At 40.6% G+C, this 14,841-nt stretch overlaps 1 protein-coding gene across 17 annotated transcripts in view; it reads right to left on the reverse strand.

The window, feature by feature from the left end:
- The window catches only part of col13a1 (collagen, type XIII, alpha 1), a 119,439-nt gene that overhangs the window by 100,608 nt on the left and 3,990 nt on the right, over positions 1-14,841 (reverse strand). For all 17 annotated transcript variants that reach the window (XM_035664203.1, XM_035664211.1, XM_035664210.1 and 14 more), the window contains exon 2: positions 9,172-9,241. In XM_035664203.1, coding sequence (XP_035520096.1) covers positions 9,172-9,241 — 70 coding nt within the window. The remainder of the gene's footprint in view (positions 1-9,171; positions 9,242-14,841) is intronic.

Consider the following 14,841-nt stretch of genomic DNA (forward strand, 5'->3'; position numbering starts at 1 on the left):
AAGACTTTTGTCAGGGACTGTAAAGGAGGCATTATTGCTCCTGTCAGTCCTGTCAGTTAATCGTCAGTCAGTGCCTGAATTGGACCAAAAAAGGTGCTAGTACCCTAATGCAGCACAACCCTCACCACAACGTACCCCTAAACCAAAATATTTTGGTGTTTTTAAAAAACTATTTTTTCAGCACTGTTTTCTCAGTGTTAAGTTAGCTTAGTGTTTACACAGAGACGCGGTTATGCAGGCCTACCCAAATTCTTTCCCTACTCTGCCTCTAATTGGCTAAAATTGAGATTTTTGTCTGTAATCAGACTGAGTTCTGGCCCATTTCAGGCACAGACATCAGTAAACATTTTACCTTTGCTTTGTGCACTACTACTAGACTACAAATTTACTGTAATGATTTCAGGAAGCGTAAGACATTTATTTTTCAGGGGAACATAACTAGCTAGCAGATGAGGGGCAGATCAAAGTCATTGTCCAGAAAAACAAGAAAATATTGTTTTTTTAAAGTGGAATTATATTTTGACAACTTTAGGTTGTGAATCTATGTATTGTATCAGTTTTTAGATATGTGCCAGTTAATCTTTACACCCCTAAAAATCAGATATGTTTTAATAGGCAGTTCAACATGTATCTGTTTCTGTGCTGCTCTACCTCACGCATCAAATACACACTTTCTTTGATGCCGGTCTGTGGGCAGCAGTGGTCTGTCAGCAGGCAGACTGCTGGGAATGCTCGTGGTGCCCGGGTGATCTTGTTGCCCTTAGTTGCACCACCACCCTAGCAGTTGTTTTGGCACCGGAGCCCTTCAGTCCAGAGTTTGTATCGTGGGGCAATAAAAAAGTCACATTGTTCCTGCATAGCACTGTCTACACAGGTTGCCCCCTGTCCTAACCAGTGTGCTATTTACATCTCGCTGATACAAGCACAGCTAAGCTCCTCTGATATTATCATGACATGGCTGAGAGTGTAGCCAGTTCTGCTGTAAGAAGATGGTTTTGGAATTGTTTTGATGTAGTTTTAGGGAAAAGTAGTAGGGATCCGCTTCAGTGTGTTGCCCCCCTGTTTCTGTCACAACCAATATTTGGGACACTTCTGATCAGATTTTGATGTCATTTATGGGATTTCTGCATAAAGTAAACTAAGTCTCTGAATTTTCCACATCTGATTCAACAATTTTGATAACAGATTTAGGGCGGAGAGTAGCCCTCGAATGTTGTTGTCCTGTGTTGCTCTGGATACAGTCTGATGTTTTGTCTGCAATTTAATGTATATTCTGTATCTGAAGTTTGAATCATTGATGTTTAGGGTCAGCACCAAGAGGTGAGTCATCTGTTCTTTGCTACAACATACTTTCTGTTTGCCCATATTTCACCTAGTAATAGGGCTTTTGGGGCCCAAGAACAGGTTCCCAATTTGCCCAGTTGGTAATCCAGTTAGGGTTAGGGTGAGGTCAGTTAAGACACTTGCAGGACTCAAACTGAGCAAACTGAATAAATCAGTGGTATTTTAGTGGGAAAGAAATACCCTTAACAGACATCAACTTGAATGTCAGTAACCTGAAACTATAACCACAATAAATAATTGTGGACCTTTGTTAGTGTGTGTGGTGGGTGGGTAACAGGTCTGAATGGGGCGAGGGCTAAATTATGCCAACCATGCCAGGCTGCCAAGCCGTGCGACTGGCAGGGAGTGGGGAAATTCAGAGTGGAGGAGTCAGATTTCATGCCTGTTCTCCTGTCATGGCTTCCTCTGGGATCTCAGCCAGGTAAACTGTCAAAGCCAACTTCCTCCCTCAGAAGTGTTTGGCTTTAGAGGGCCTTAAACCCACCCAACAACCCTCCTGTCTCTTTCCTGCTGAACCCGTGCCATCTCCTCCTGTTTTTACCGAGGACTAATCCACCCTCACCCTCACAGCCCTGTCATGTTCCATCCAAGTCTGTGCAGGAGGAAGGTTCACAGTATGCTTGCCCCAAGATAGAAGTGAGGTCATAAGCATAAAAATATTTAGAGAAATACAAACATGGAACTGATTTTCAGTGTGGGTTTAAGTGAAAACTATTAGTATCCCATGGGGTTCGTGAAGGAAAATGTTGACAATTTGGGTTTCATTGCCAATTTTGGTCATCAATGTCTTCCAAATTACTTGGCTGACTGACTGCTCGTGTCTTGCATGCTATATAGATTAATTTTTTAGAAATGCTGCCACATTCGAGATGAAATTGTGAAAAAATTACCCAAGCTGTATAAAATCAGAACTACAAAAACACTAGAACTAAATAGAATAGAACAATAGAACAATGATATTCTCAGACTTAAGCATGACTCTTGAGATCAATACACTGAGCCCTTCCCCATAGCTTGAAGTCCTTTGGCATTGTGACGCTGTGGCACAAAGCAGCAAAATCCTGTGAGTCGAGGCTTCTTTTCTGAGGCGGAAATGCGATTGACAGGAGTGGGAGGAGGGGTATGTCTCACAATCCTTTCTTTCTCTTCTCTTTCTCTTTACTCTCATCCAAGAAGAACTGCCAATCATCCTCTCCCTGACAACAATGTGCGGAAATCAAGTCAGACTTTCGGCCTGAATTCAAGACTTCCATCACATCTCTGCCATGTTCCTCTCCTCTTTACTTTGACCTGATGAACTGCTAATTTAAACTCATGTGGCTTGTTCAAACACATATGACCTTGGGCTTGTTTTGCTGGTGGGATCTATCATTTGGCTCTCTCTACGGTGTTCTAAATAAAAATGCAAACATTGTTTATGAAAGTCCTGGATGAGGCGGATAAACTCCTGCTCATGCATGTTCACACCCATAAATCACTGTGTAATGTATACACACTGTATCCTTTGTCCTGAAACACAACAATGGCCTGATCTCATTGTAGAACATAGAAACACAGACAATCCTCACGCTCTGTTTATGTGACGATGAGGTACACTTCCTCTGATAGTTACTAAACAGATCTTACGAAACTTATTTAAAGCTGCAAACAGGGCTTAAGAAAAACTACCAGAGAGAGACAGTTTTCAACCACGCCCCGAAATACTAGCACTACTGAGTTCATTACAGAGAGTAACCAACATGTTCTTATTCCCAAGTAATCAAAATGGTGCCTTTAGCGGCATTGAAGTCAGGCAATGTCGTGGTAAGTGCGAGAATGTCTGCATGTGGAGGTGGTGGGGTGGATGGATTGGTCTAACAAACACAGGACTTTAACCCATGAATCTGCTGTTAATGTCCCTTGTGAAACCTAAAGTGAACAACTTATTTTAGGAATGCACTTAAGTTAATTTACGTTATGTACTCAAGCTAAATTTACTGTAATCCTAACCCTAAAGTGTAGTCCCCTCACCTGCAAAATCCCAATCCTAACCCCAAATCGGCCAATTACCTAATTCATCCTAAAATGGAGATATGTTATTTAGGACTTGTTAAGACCACAGGTATGCAGGTCATTATAACAAACAAACTTGACCAATCATGTTCTGGCTGCCAATGAAAACAAAGGCTCTGCGGAATATTCTTATCCTCAGGGAAGAATCTTTATTCTTGGCAGCGTGGCTGGTTGGCATGTGATACTAAGTGAGAGGTGACACATACAGTACATAGTTTTACTCATCCAGTCAACCAGACCACAGTGTTCTATGCTGTATAGAGCAGGGGCCAGACTGGTGTATGGGACATTTTTAGGAAATGTCATATAAAAGTCAGATTAGTAATATGTGTATTTCAGACGGTAAAAATATAAAAACTAGACCACTCAACCTACTTATACAAAATGATGTATTAGTATATGAATGCAGAGTGTGTACATTCAGTTTTTGGTTTCCAGTTACTCACTGTGGTAAGAATGTAGTGTGCACAGAGGGAAAATGGGAAGTGATGATAAGAAATAGCTGAAAGACGACTAGAATCAGATACTCATTTCAGCCTAACAGTGCTTATATATCCAGGGTTAGACAAATGGCTCACTTGTGTTCACTTACTTGCTTGAGTACTTTGTGTGTGCTTGGAGGAATAAAAGTATATCCACCAGATCAAGGCTGAGTCATCTCTGGCCAACGCTGGAATAATTATATTGTTTTATTTTCTTTAATCTGACCTTACTTGATATGCTAATATACTGTCCCAACCATTCACTAGCTTAAATTTCACATTGTAGACACAAATTAAAGTTCAATATTTAAAGATGAAGACCACTAAAGCTCTGAAGGAAACTAGGATATGTGGAATAACCATCATAAGTGAACAAATATTGAAGTGCTCTAGGGGAAGAGCAGTAGTGATGACTGCGAGATGAGCACTGTCATCTTATAGTGAAGAGTGTGTTGGATGTGTGATGTTCAGAATGGAATACGATGTGTCCACTCTGTCAGAGCGCTCCAATTGTCTGCATGAAGCAGCTCATATAGGCTTTGCTCCATTGTCTCAAAACCCCATCTTGGTCCGACCCTAATAGGGCCATGTGGTGATTGCGAATACACAACATACCCAGACTGTTGATATGAAGCCCACTCAGCCGTAAGCAATGTGTCTGGTGATTCATCTCCATCCACTTAAAGCAACACGTATGTTAAACATATTTTTAGGCCTATTGCTTTGTTTCATGGTCACGATAAACATTTGAAAGACAACAGACTCGGTGGCACCTTTGAGGCCTGCAGTGTCTCCCATTCTGCTGCTCCACTTTTAGCAACTTACAAAGTTCATTTTTCACAGGCTGCTCAGAAACATGTCAAGCTCAGAATAATACAGTGTCCTTCAAGTGTCACACAGACATCCATGACACATGAACAACTACAGTTACAACAGCTATGTTTCTGACAACTACACAGATCATATATTACTCTTAACTTTAACAGAAACCTTTAAGGTCACCTTGTATGTATAGATAGAGACAATTTAATTGGGTCATTAAAATGCAACGGCTTTATCTTATAGGGAGCATAAACATGCTCACTATGCCATCTGACCATTTATATCATAAGATGTGCAATGTTGGTAAAAATCCATCTAAGTTAATAACTACACATAAGCCATGTTTCCAGACTTTGAATCATCTAGTCTCTTTATCGTATGAGCTATTTAATCTATTTCTGTGATTAAACAACGTGCACTCCAGGCCACAGTGTCTTCATCAAGGCGTCAGAGGTCTGCCCTCTCGGTCACCTGGCACTGTAAATAATCAAAAGCATGGCAGCCATGTGAACATGGCGTGCGGTCTGTGCTGACTGGCAGGCACCAGGTGGGCACTGGGAGGGCGCACTATAGCCATCTGTACATGAGTCCCACAAGGGCCAGGGCGAGGTCTGCTGATCTGACAACAGCAACAAGTCAGACAGACATTTGCTATGGTATGCGGTCATTATACAGTAATTATGGTTAAACGATACATGGATCCAATAATGGACTGAAGTGGAGGGATATACTAAACACAATGAACAAAAAACATTGTAACTTTGGAAGATGTCCACTTTATTAAAAATGGTGTGCATGTGCCTGTTGCAGTTGCTCCTGTTGTCTTCTTCTTATTATTATTTTGTATTTCTTTAATGTCTTGGGAGCACTTTAAGCAACTGTAACGCAACAAGTTCCTCCCCGGGATCAGTAAATTATTTCTGATTCTGATTTACTACTGCTAACTCAGACTGCTGAGGACTCATATTAACTAAATGTATTTGGACAGAAAACGAGGACTGTGAGTTTTGTCCCCCATCACTTACACTGCAACTGCACTAAGAGGGGATTTCTTATGGGCCAGTAGGAACAGGAAAGTTGATTATGTCAAGCAAAACCTGTTTAAAGGTCATATGGACACCCGATTTAACTTTAAACTTAATATTTGTTTCCTCTTAAAACATCAGAGGAACTGAAAAAGGAGTGTTTTGAGGTGGTTGTCAGTTTTGGCTGACAGGTAACAAGACAAAAACCCTGTTCTCAGACTCCTGTTCGACCAGTTGTAGAAGACAGAAAGTCACAAGAAGCTGTAAAAGTGCCAGACCAGCTGGCAGCTCGAAGTTGAAAGACTCCCACACCTGCAGTGGCTGGAGAATCTCCTCTGAAGCTGCAAGCAAACCACCTTAACAGGCGTTCACAGCCAGTCCCACAGACACTTACCGCCATTTTAAAACACTAACATCCTATTGACAAGACCAATTAACACTAATGTGTGGTGACGGGCAACTCCCCCTGTTCTCAGAGTGCTATCACTGGCAGACACACACACACACAGTACACACACACAAGAAACAGTTAGTTGTGTCCAACCATTTATGTAACTTCCCCAAACCAACAATCTGATATTCACACTCATTTTACACCGTGATTGGTCAGCTGTGTGGAGGTAAAAAAGGATCCATGGTTTAACTTCTCTTTCTAGCTCCCTATTTTCATGTGTTACACAACTATATCTGTCACATTTCACATGAACAACCAAGTTCAACACTATGAATGACTTCCATGACAGTCTGTCACAAATGTGTGCTGTTATCCCTACATGATATTGCGTTGTTGAATTGTGTATGCACAGTATTTTTAACCCTCACACCACCAACTCTGCAATCATACAGCTGTCTTCAGAGACAGGAAAACTCTCAAACATGGGAATCTTCTCCACCTCTACCATCCATCCCATATGATGTGAACACGGCGAGTCAACTCATAAAAACACAGACACACACGTTGATGACCTGGTGACTTAATGACTGCAGCAGACAAACAGGTGGCTTTAGACACTGAGAGAGTTTCTCAGCCAGTCTCAGCAACTCAGTTGCTTTAGCTTTGGGAGGCAAATCTGAAACAGTTATTGAGTATTTTGGTTATATAAATCTCCTGGAATTCTTCTCTAAAATATTTTTAATTATGTCTGACAAAGGCAATGGATCGAAACCAAAAAGACTTCAGAGTTCAGAGGTAAAGTATTGTTGGTGCACTGCTGAGCTGCAGTCCTACAGTCCGTGCTCTATGTCCAGTTCTCAGAGAGCAGAACACAATGATGTGGCTGGTTATCCAGGAAAGCCTCAGTGATGCCACCTCATCACACCAGCTTGCATTATGACCTGATACGACACAAAATGACCCTGGCTGTCAGCTGAGCTGCAAATACACCTCAGCTTGTCATCATGTCTGCGTGAGCTGAAGTGCAGAGTGAGGCCACCAGCTGGCATGTTCACTACCAAATGCAACAGATAGTTGTACATCAGTAAAACAGACTAGCTCGCTTTCATTGGATTGTACAAGTGAAAAATAGGCCCAGATCCAGCCAGATTAGCACAGAGAGAGATCACTATATGACACAAGTGGCCAAAGAGAAAGAAATGCCTTTGTTAACTATGTAGCATTAGAAAATTTAATTTTCGGGCGGTTATCGGGCGGTTAAATTTAGAATAGAATTTAAAATTCTCCTCCTTATAGTACCCTATTACCCCTCTAGAACACTGCGTTCTCTGAATGCTGGGCTACTTGTGGTTCCTATAGTCTCTAAAAGTAGAACAGGAGCCAGAGCCTTCAGTTACCAAGCTCCTCTCCCCTGTGGAACCAAGCTTCCAGTTTGTGGTTCGGGAGCAGACACCCTCATCCCCCACATTTAAGAGTAGGCTTAAGACGTTCCTCTTGATAAGCTTATAGTTATGGGCCTGGATCAGGTGAGTCCTAACCATCCCTTTAGTTATTGCTGGCTATAAGGCCCCCCTAGATCTTATCGGGGGATCTCCCCAATCTGTGCACCCTGAGCTGCCTCCTCCTTTCCTCTCATCCTCTTTCTGGCACTCATGCATGTCCCATTAATGTATAGGTACTAACCCTTCACCTTCTCCCCCGGAGTTCTTGTGCTTTACGTCTCCACCAGGTTCTCCATGGACCTGGTGGACCGCTCCCTGCCATGGTCCTCGCTTGACTACCATTGCTAAAATCCACTGGATATTTAGTATTCATATTAGTTATTATTAAGTATTATTATTGCTACGAGTTACTGTTGTCGCTGCTCGCTGTCCCCATTGTTGCTGCTGTGCATCGTCAATCATGGCTTTTCATGATCCGTCATCGAGTCATTAGCTATAATGTAGTTGGTTGCTGCTGTTGTTGGCTTACCATGTGTCTCTCTCCCTCGTTCTCTCCTCCTCTGTTTCTCCTCTCTTTCTCTCTCTCCATCTCTCTGTCTCCTCCTCTCTCTAAAATCTTCCCCCCCCAACTGGTCAAGGCACGATGACCACCCACCTAAGAGCCGAAAGGGTCTGTCCGCTAAGGTTTCTGGCTGTTAAAAGGCAGTTTTTTCCTTGCCACCCCGTCGCCAAGGCTTGCTCATTGGTGTACTGTTGAGTCTCTTAAATGTTAAAAGGAAGTTCGGTCTAGACCCGCTCTAACTTTTGAAAAGTGTCCTTGAGATAACTTCTGTTATGAATTGGCGCTATACAAATAAAATTGAATTGAATTGAATTGAAATTGAATTATTAATCAAAAGCAAAAAAGACCTAACACTGAACAATTTGGGGTTAAAAAATGTAAAAACATTGTTCATTATATATATTTATGAAGTTCTAATATTAAATATTAAATTAAAAAACAAAGTCAGGACAATTTGTAGTAGTCATTTTTGTTATGGCTCTCCTGTGAAGTTAAAATGAAACCCTCTCGACGCAACAAGTCGAAACACAACAGATCAACACACTGATGATGGTAATGTATGGTGAAGAGCTCTCTTGACCTTTAGAAGTGCTTTAACTGAGCTCCACATCCACTGCAGCTCCATCTATTGACCCTTTGGGCCCAAAGCTTATTCTAATTAAATTACTCCCAGTGTTTCTGAACTGTTTGAAAAACACTTTGGTCCCTGGTAATCTGCTCACCCAACAAAAAAATGGGCACCAAACTGTTGAAGAATAAGGCCCCAAGGAAGCCGGAATGTCACCTAGAGAGTCATCCCCACAGAGCAAATGCAGGCGCTGACAGAGAGATGTCTATATGTTGAATACCCACTGTCAAAGCAGCATTGTAGTGATCACCTTTAGGAATGTCCTGTAGTGACATGGTCCAAATTGTTTAAATGGCCAAATGAAGCTTCTCGCCTCTTTTCAGTGTGCAGTGTCCTTTGTGTGAAGTTGAATTAATCAGTAATATAAGAGAAAGTGAGAAACATGTGAATGGGTGAATGGATGGAGGGTGAGCGACTTACCTGGTGGACACAGACAGCTGTGGGGAGCTTCCCTCACCTCCCGTGTCTTCGGTAGTCGTGCTGCAAGCTTCTGCATGAGAGAGGGAACAAAAGAATGTTAGAACACACTGACAATATCATGTTGCACCTAACATGAAATTGCTGCTTGACATTGTTTCAGTCTCAGAGTTTTGGTTTCCCTTTAAAACCAGCACCAGCAGCATGTAGAAGTGTAAAAACAGCGAACAAACATTCAAATTGCAACTTACAGTCCTTTTCTCAAGGTATCTAAGTGTGACAGTTGCCCTTATTAGATCAACAAAGCCTGTGTTTGATTTGACCCTGAATAGAATAAAAAACCATTTGAGTACATTCTCCACAGCATAGCAGTCAGTCCCGCTGGTGATGCTTACTAGCGGAGGAATGCCAGCACGGGCTGTTTCGAGGCCAGCAACAGGTGCTGAAGGGGATGTCGTTCTGAGCACTGCTGCTATATTCTGAGTACTGCCTGTTACCTCAGCGTGCACATTATCCTGCTTTGTCAGAGGACAGCTATGGCTCAAACTAGGATCAGACTAGGATTTTTTTGGTTCTTTTTTTGGAAAAGGACAAATTTGTACAAAGTGTTGTCTGAAAATGCCTAAACCCAGCCATCACAGAGTGGGGTAAAATATGAAAATATGACCCTGTGGTCATTTTCCGTTGTCATGTTAGCAACAATAAATATGCAACATCCGATTACACTTTCAAATAGGTTTGAGTGAGTACTTGGCTGAAACGAGTATCTGGTACAAATAATGTAAATATGTAAGTATCAAACGAGTAAAATGTGTCTTTTTACTTTTATTTAAAAAGTTCTTGTACTTTTGTGATAGAAAACATTGTTTTGAAGCTCAATGCTGATGGTTTTCTGTAAATAGTTCCAATAAATATAGCAATTTCTGATCAACCGATATAAATTTCAGGCCTAAATAAATAATTTCCAGTTCCAGTCCCACCTACTTACAGTTTAAGCACCACCTAAATCTGAGTTAAGCCCCACCCATTCTAAGTACAGATAATTTAGTTGATTGAACAGATACAGATACAGATAATGGTGAATTCGCTCATCCCGACTTTCAAATTAAAACTTGCATTGTTAACATTGTGACACAGTCACAGTTTAGGTAAGGGCTAACAACGATTTAGGATTAGGAAAAGATAAGTAATTTATGTAAGATACCTGACATAATTATATCTTACTTAAAATAAATTATTTACTTCTCATTTATGTTTCACACGGCACATGAGAAGCGATCTCCTGGGTTACAGTCCTGTATTAGTTTGAGGGATTTGTTTGGGGAAAAGAATTCACCTTTTGAATTATATGTTTTCTTGTGGACAAACCTACAGCATCATACTTTGCAGTGGAGGGCGACTGACCATACGGCAGTATTTGAAGACTTGGGAGTGAGACCGGGTTGAAATACATCTCTCTCTTGAAAGTGTTCTTGGTGTTGCATGATAAGTTCAGACCCTGCTTACTTTCATACCACCTGAAACCTGGACGGTTACTATATAAATAGTCAGATGGTCTGTTTCAAAAATGTGTTACAAAAATTGCTGGATGGAGCCTGAACCCAATTTTGCATTTCTATATGATCCAGAAAGCATTTTGGTTGAAGTGTATCGAGGCCTTAACAAGCATAAAAACTGAAGAGAAACCAAACCTGTAAAAAAAACTGTGAGGAGAACTAAAAATAAATGTATGTATATACTACAGGCCTTTCATGAATATTTTATTCCTTAACTATGGGGTCAGCTATATAGCACACTCTTAAAAAATAAGGATTCCAAAGTTCAAGTGCTCTCGTCATTCAAAAGTCTCATGCGGAATCAATTGCAGGACTGCACACTCAGACACAATTTTCCCATAGCCCACTTTATATTATTCATGAATACTTCCAGGAATGTATTTGGTTAGTACTGGCAGACCCCAGTCACAACTGGAAAAGTCTTTAGTAAAAATAATCCAGGGAGCCGTGCAGCCGAAGCTCTCTGCGGTCCACCCTTAGGCAACATCATTGTAATATACATTCTACATGGAGATAATGCAGAGTAGAGATTCAGTACTGTAGCAGTCAGTCCTAACAAAAAGGGCTGCACCTATAACCACATCAAAGCTGACAATAGAGCCTGCCAGAGGGAGAGAAATGTAATGACTATACTTCAAAGACTGTCATTAGCCTTTAACTCATGTCCTCACATTATGTCCTACAGTCTAAAGGTCCTGCTACCTTAATTATACAGTTTTTCCTCTGTAGGAAACAATAATTTCATAAAGTAGCAGAAATCTGCCACTGGAAGGAAGGAACTCTGGAAGCAGCAATGTCTTAATCCTGACCTTTTAATCAACCAAATGCCCTTTTGGAAAAATAGCATCATCGATCAGCTGATTCTGAGTATGTTGTAAGTTTAACAAAATGAAAAATAACAGCATACAGACTGTAATACATCATTAACACTGTGAACCCTGGATGTTTTTTTGTCACTTTTCACTCCTTTTATTAGCATTTGGCATAGTCACTTTGTGACTTAGACTCAGGACTTTTGAACAACTAATTTCATTTTAGAAGGCTTCTTTTATTTCATAATGGCATTTACCCCAATAACACATTTTTATTAATAATGTCACTTTTCACAATGTCACTTTTTATAATGTCATTTTTCATAATGTTGCTCTTTGTTTTATAATGTCACTTCCATGGCAGCACTGTAGTCGCCACTCTTTCACCTTCCAGCCATGAAATATGATCTCATAATAATGAATTGAGATTAAATAATTTCTTTTCATTTATATATTTAACGCAATATATTCGTAAAATATCAATATCAATTGTCCACACTGTCAGCAATATAATGCTGGTGGAAAAACACTAAATCTGTATACTGTATTTTAATTTAATAGTTTTTCCTAAAAACGCAGACAAACATATTGACTGTAGAACATTAGAATTAGCTTTTAAAAACCCTGCATGTAGAATTTATCTCGCTATAGGTCAGAGCAAATGAGTAGCATCTTTTTTCTATAACTTCCAATTGAATTTGTGGATTTGTATCATCTGAGATACCACTATTACCGGATAAAAATCACTGTTTCCACGTTGGTGTGTATGACTTGTGTGTGGATGTGACTCAGTAATCAGTCATTGATGGGAAAACGGTATGCAAATTGCATAGGTCAGATCAGGTTTTATTCTATAGGTCCATCCACTGAGGCTTTACTCGACCAATGATATTGCTGCTGCCTGTAGCTGAACTAACTCCACTCTGCATCCTAATAGGGATGTTCTGTGTTTTCTAGCAAGGTCACACCATGATATCCTATAGTTATGATGCATATGCAGAGCAGCTGGGGGACTCGCTCTGTTTGAGTGAGTGTGTGTGTGAGGTGGTAACCCGATGCTGGAGTTTTTGATGTGGTTTTAACATTCTATTTTAAAAGGATGACAAACTCTTTCACGATCCTGTACTCTGATTAACATTAAGACCTGGCACTGCCGCTACATACACTTCCTGTTATGGTCTTCTCAGTCCCGGCCTTCACTTCCTAGCTTCATAGTGATACTTCATAGCTGAAGTAAAACCAAAAAACTTCTGGTTCTGTTCTAGAAGTAGAGCAACAGGTTTCAGACATTTGCTAAAATGCAAATTATTAAAAATGAAGGCCCAAACATTATGTGGTATGGTTCACTCTGTTTGTCCACAGAGGTTATGTTAGCCAATAACACTGTATATTATCTTCGCTAGGCGTAAGCATTTAGGCATGTGTGTCTGTGTGTGGATCTGTCCGCAGCTAATCTAACATACTACTGCACCAATCAGCCTCATAGTTTTTGTGCACATTTATGACTATATGTACAATGAACTCTCAAGGTTGACTCACAATCTTTGAAAAACCTACTTTACTAACTGCTCTATTTTATACCGACCAAAGTTGGAAAAAGTATACACTATACTGATTCAACTTCTTTACTCAAGTAAAGGGGAAAAGTACAGGCTCTGAAATGTACTCAAAGTATAAAAGTAAAATATACCAGCTGTTTCTGTTCAAAGCCAACTAACGAGTCTCCCTCTCTGGTCTGTTTTGTCTTGTTCAGAAGTAACAAGGCAGTTTTGAAAACATGAGAGGTACAGATATTGGAATCTGGGGTGTTGGAATGTAGGAAGGAAAAGTAAGAACTTATGTATATATACCTGAAAAACTACTTAAGTACAGTAACAAAGTATTTGTACTTCCCACCTGTGGTTGTAGGCCACATTTCAGCTCAAAAACTGACATCCATAGAAACGTTTGGTCAGTGCATCTGCAGATTAATTTCATACCCATTATGATCCACTAAAGTTAACAAATAACAATACCAGATTAATGAATGCCTGTTTTGTTTTTTTATCTTTATCGCCATCTTGACTATAGGGGAGCCTTCTTCCTTGTGTTTGATTTTCCTGGCAGACAAACCAGCACCTGCTGAATCAGTGTGTGTAACATCATGACTTTATAAATCAGTCAGATTCTGGATATCGAACCTGTTTTGTTAAACATTTGAACATTGTTTATCCCTTGTCTCTAACAGACCTTCCCATATACCACCCTGTCCTTCAATCTTTCTCTTTCTACTGGACACTGCAGTTACCTTGCTTGATTTTAAAGCTGTTATGGTAGAATTTGCTTTCGAGAAGCAAGCGGAACACTAGCTACCCTGGATGCGATGTCAGGACTTCAGCCGTCTATCCAACAGAGAGGCTACTGCGGGCTTTCACGGCCTCTTGTAGCTGCAGCCCTTTTTGACTGCAGCTAACTTATCTAGCAGGCACACTCAGTGTGTGTTTATGTGTGTGTGCAGCCATCACTAACTGTGCTCTGACAAAGTGCAGAGGTGACTCGGGCACTTCTGCTTGAGTGTGCTGTTTGCATTAGGCTGTCTGATTAGCACATGGGTCATTTAGACTCCCCACACACACACACACACAGCGTTCACAGATGTAGACGTATATATGTATGTGTTTGTGTTTGTGTTGTGTGAATGTATGCGTGGCCTTAACAGTGTATTGGGTGACAGCTCTGTGGGGAGCAGAGTGAGGAAACCGGAGCAGAGGGAGACTATATTTTTCACTTTTCTACACCTCACAACGTGGCCTCTAGCTCCCATCATGCCTCTGCATTCACTATATGCACCAGGCTTGTAGCAAGTCTGCAGAGAACAGTTTGTGACTAATTGTAAATGTTAAAGGGGCCGTGTTTGGGGCAAGATAACGCCAAAGGGAGGGGAAGGTCAGGGGGGCTAGGCTGCTTTCAGGGGGTTGTTAAGTATATGTATGGCAGTTATTTTGGGAAGTAGAATTCAAGGACCTCACAAAGCTTATTCTTGACTTGGACACCTGTTAAGAATTTGCAGTTATAAGGAGCTTTTATTTCTTCTCAAAGTAGAAATATATAATATGTTTTGCTTATGCAGGGAAATAATTTTTACCCAGGCTATATCATTTTGATTGCTATTTTGTAAAACCTTCAGTAAACATGCTGTGTATTGTTGTTCAATCCATACAAAAACATAAATGTAAAACACAACAATTTGTGATTTTAAAGCTTCAGTGTGTAACATTTAGGAAGATCTATTGTCAGGAATATAATATAATATCCATAGGTATGTT

Source organism: Morone saxatilis, unplaced genomic scaffold (genome assembly GCF_004916995.1).
Source record: "Morone saxatilis isolate NCDOM2014 unplaced genomic scaffold, NCSU_SB_2.0 Contig19, whole genome shotgun sequence".
Classification (NCBI taxonomy): Eukaryota; Metazoa; Chordata; class Actinopteri; family Moronidae; genus Morone; species Morone saxatilis.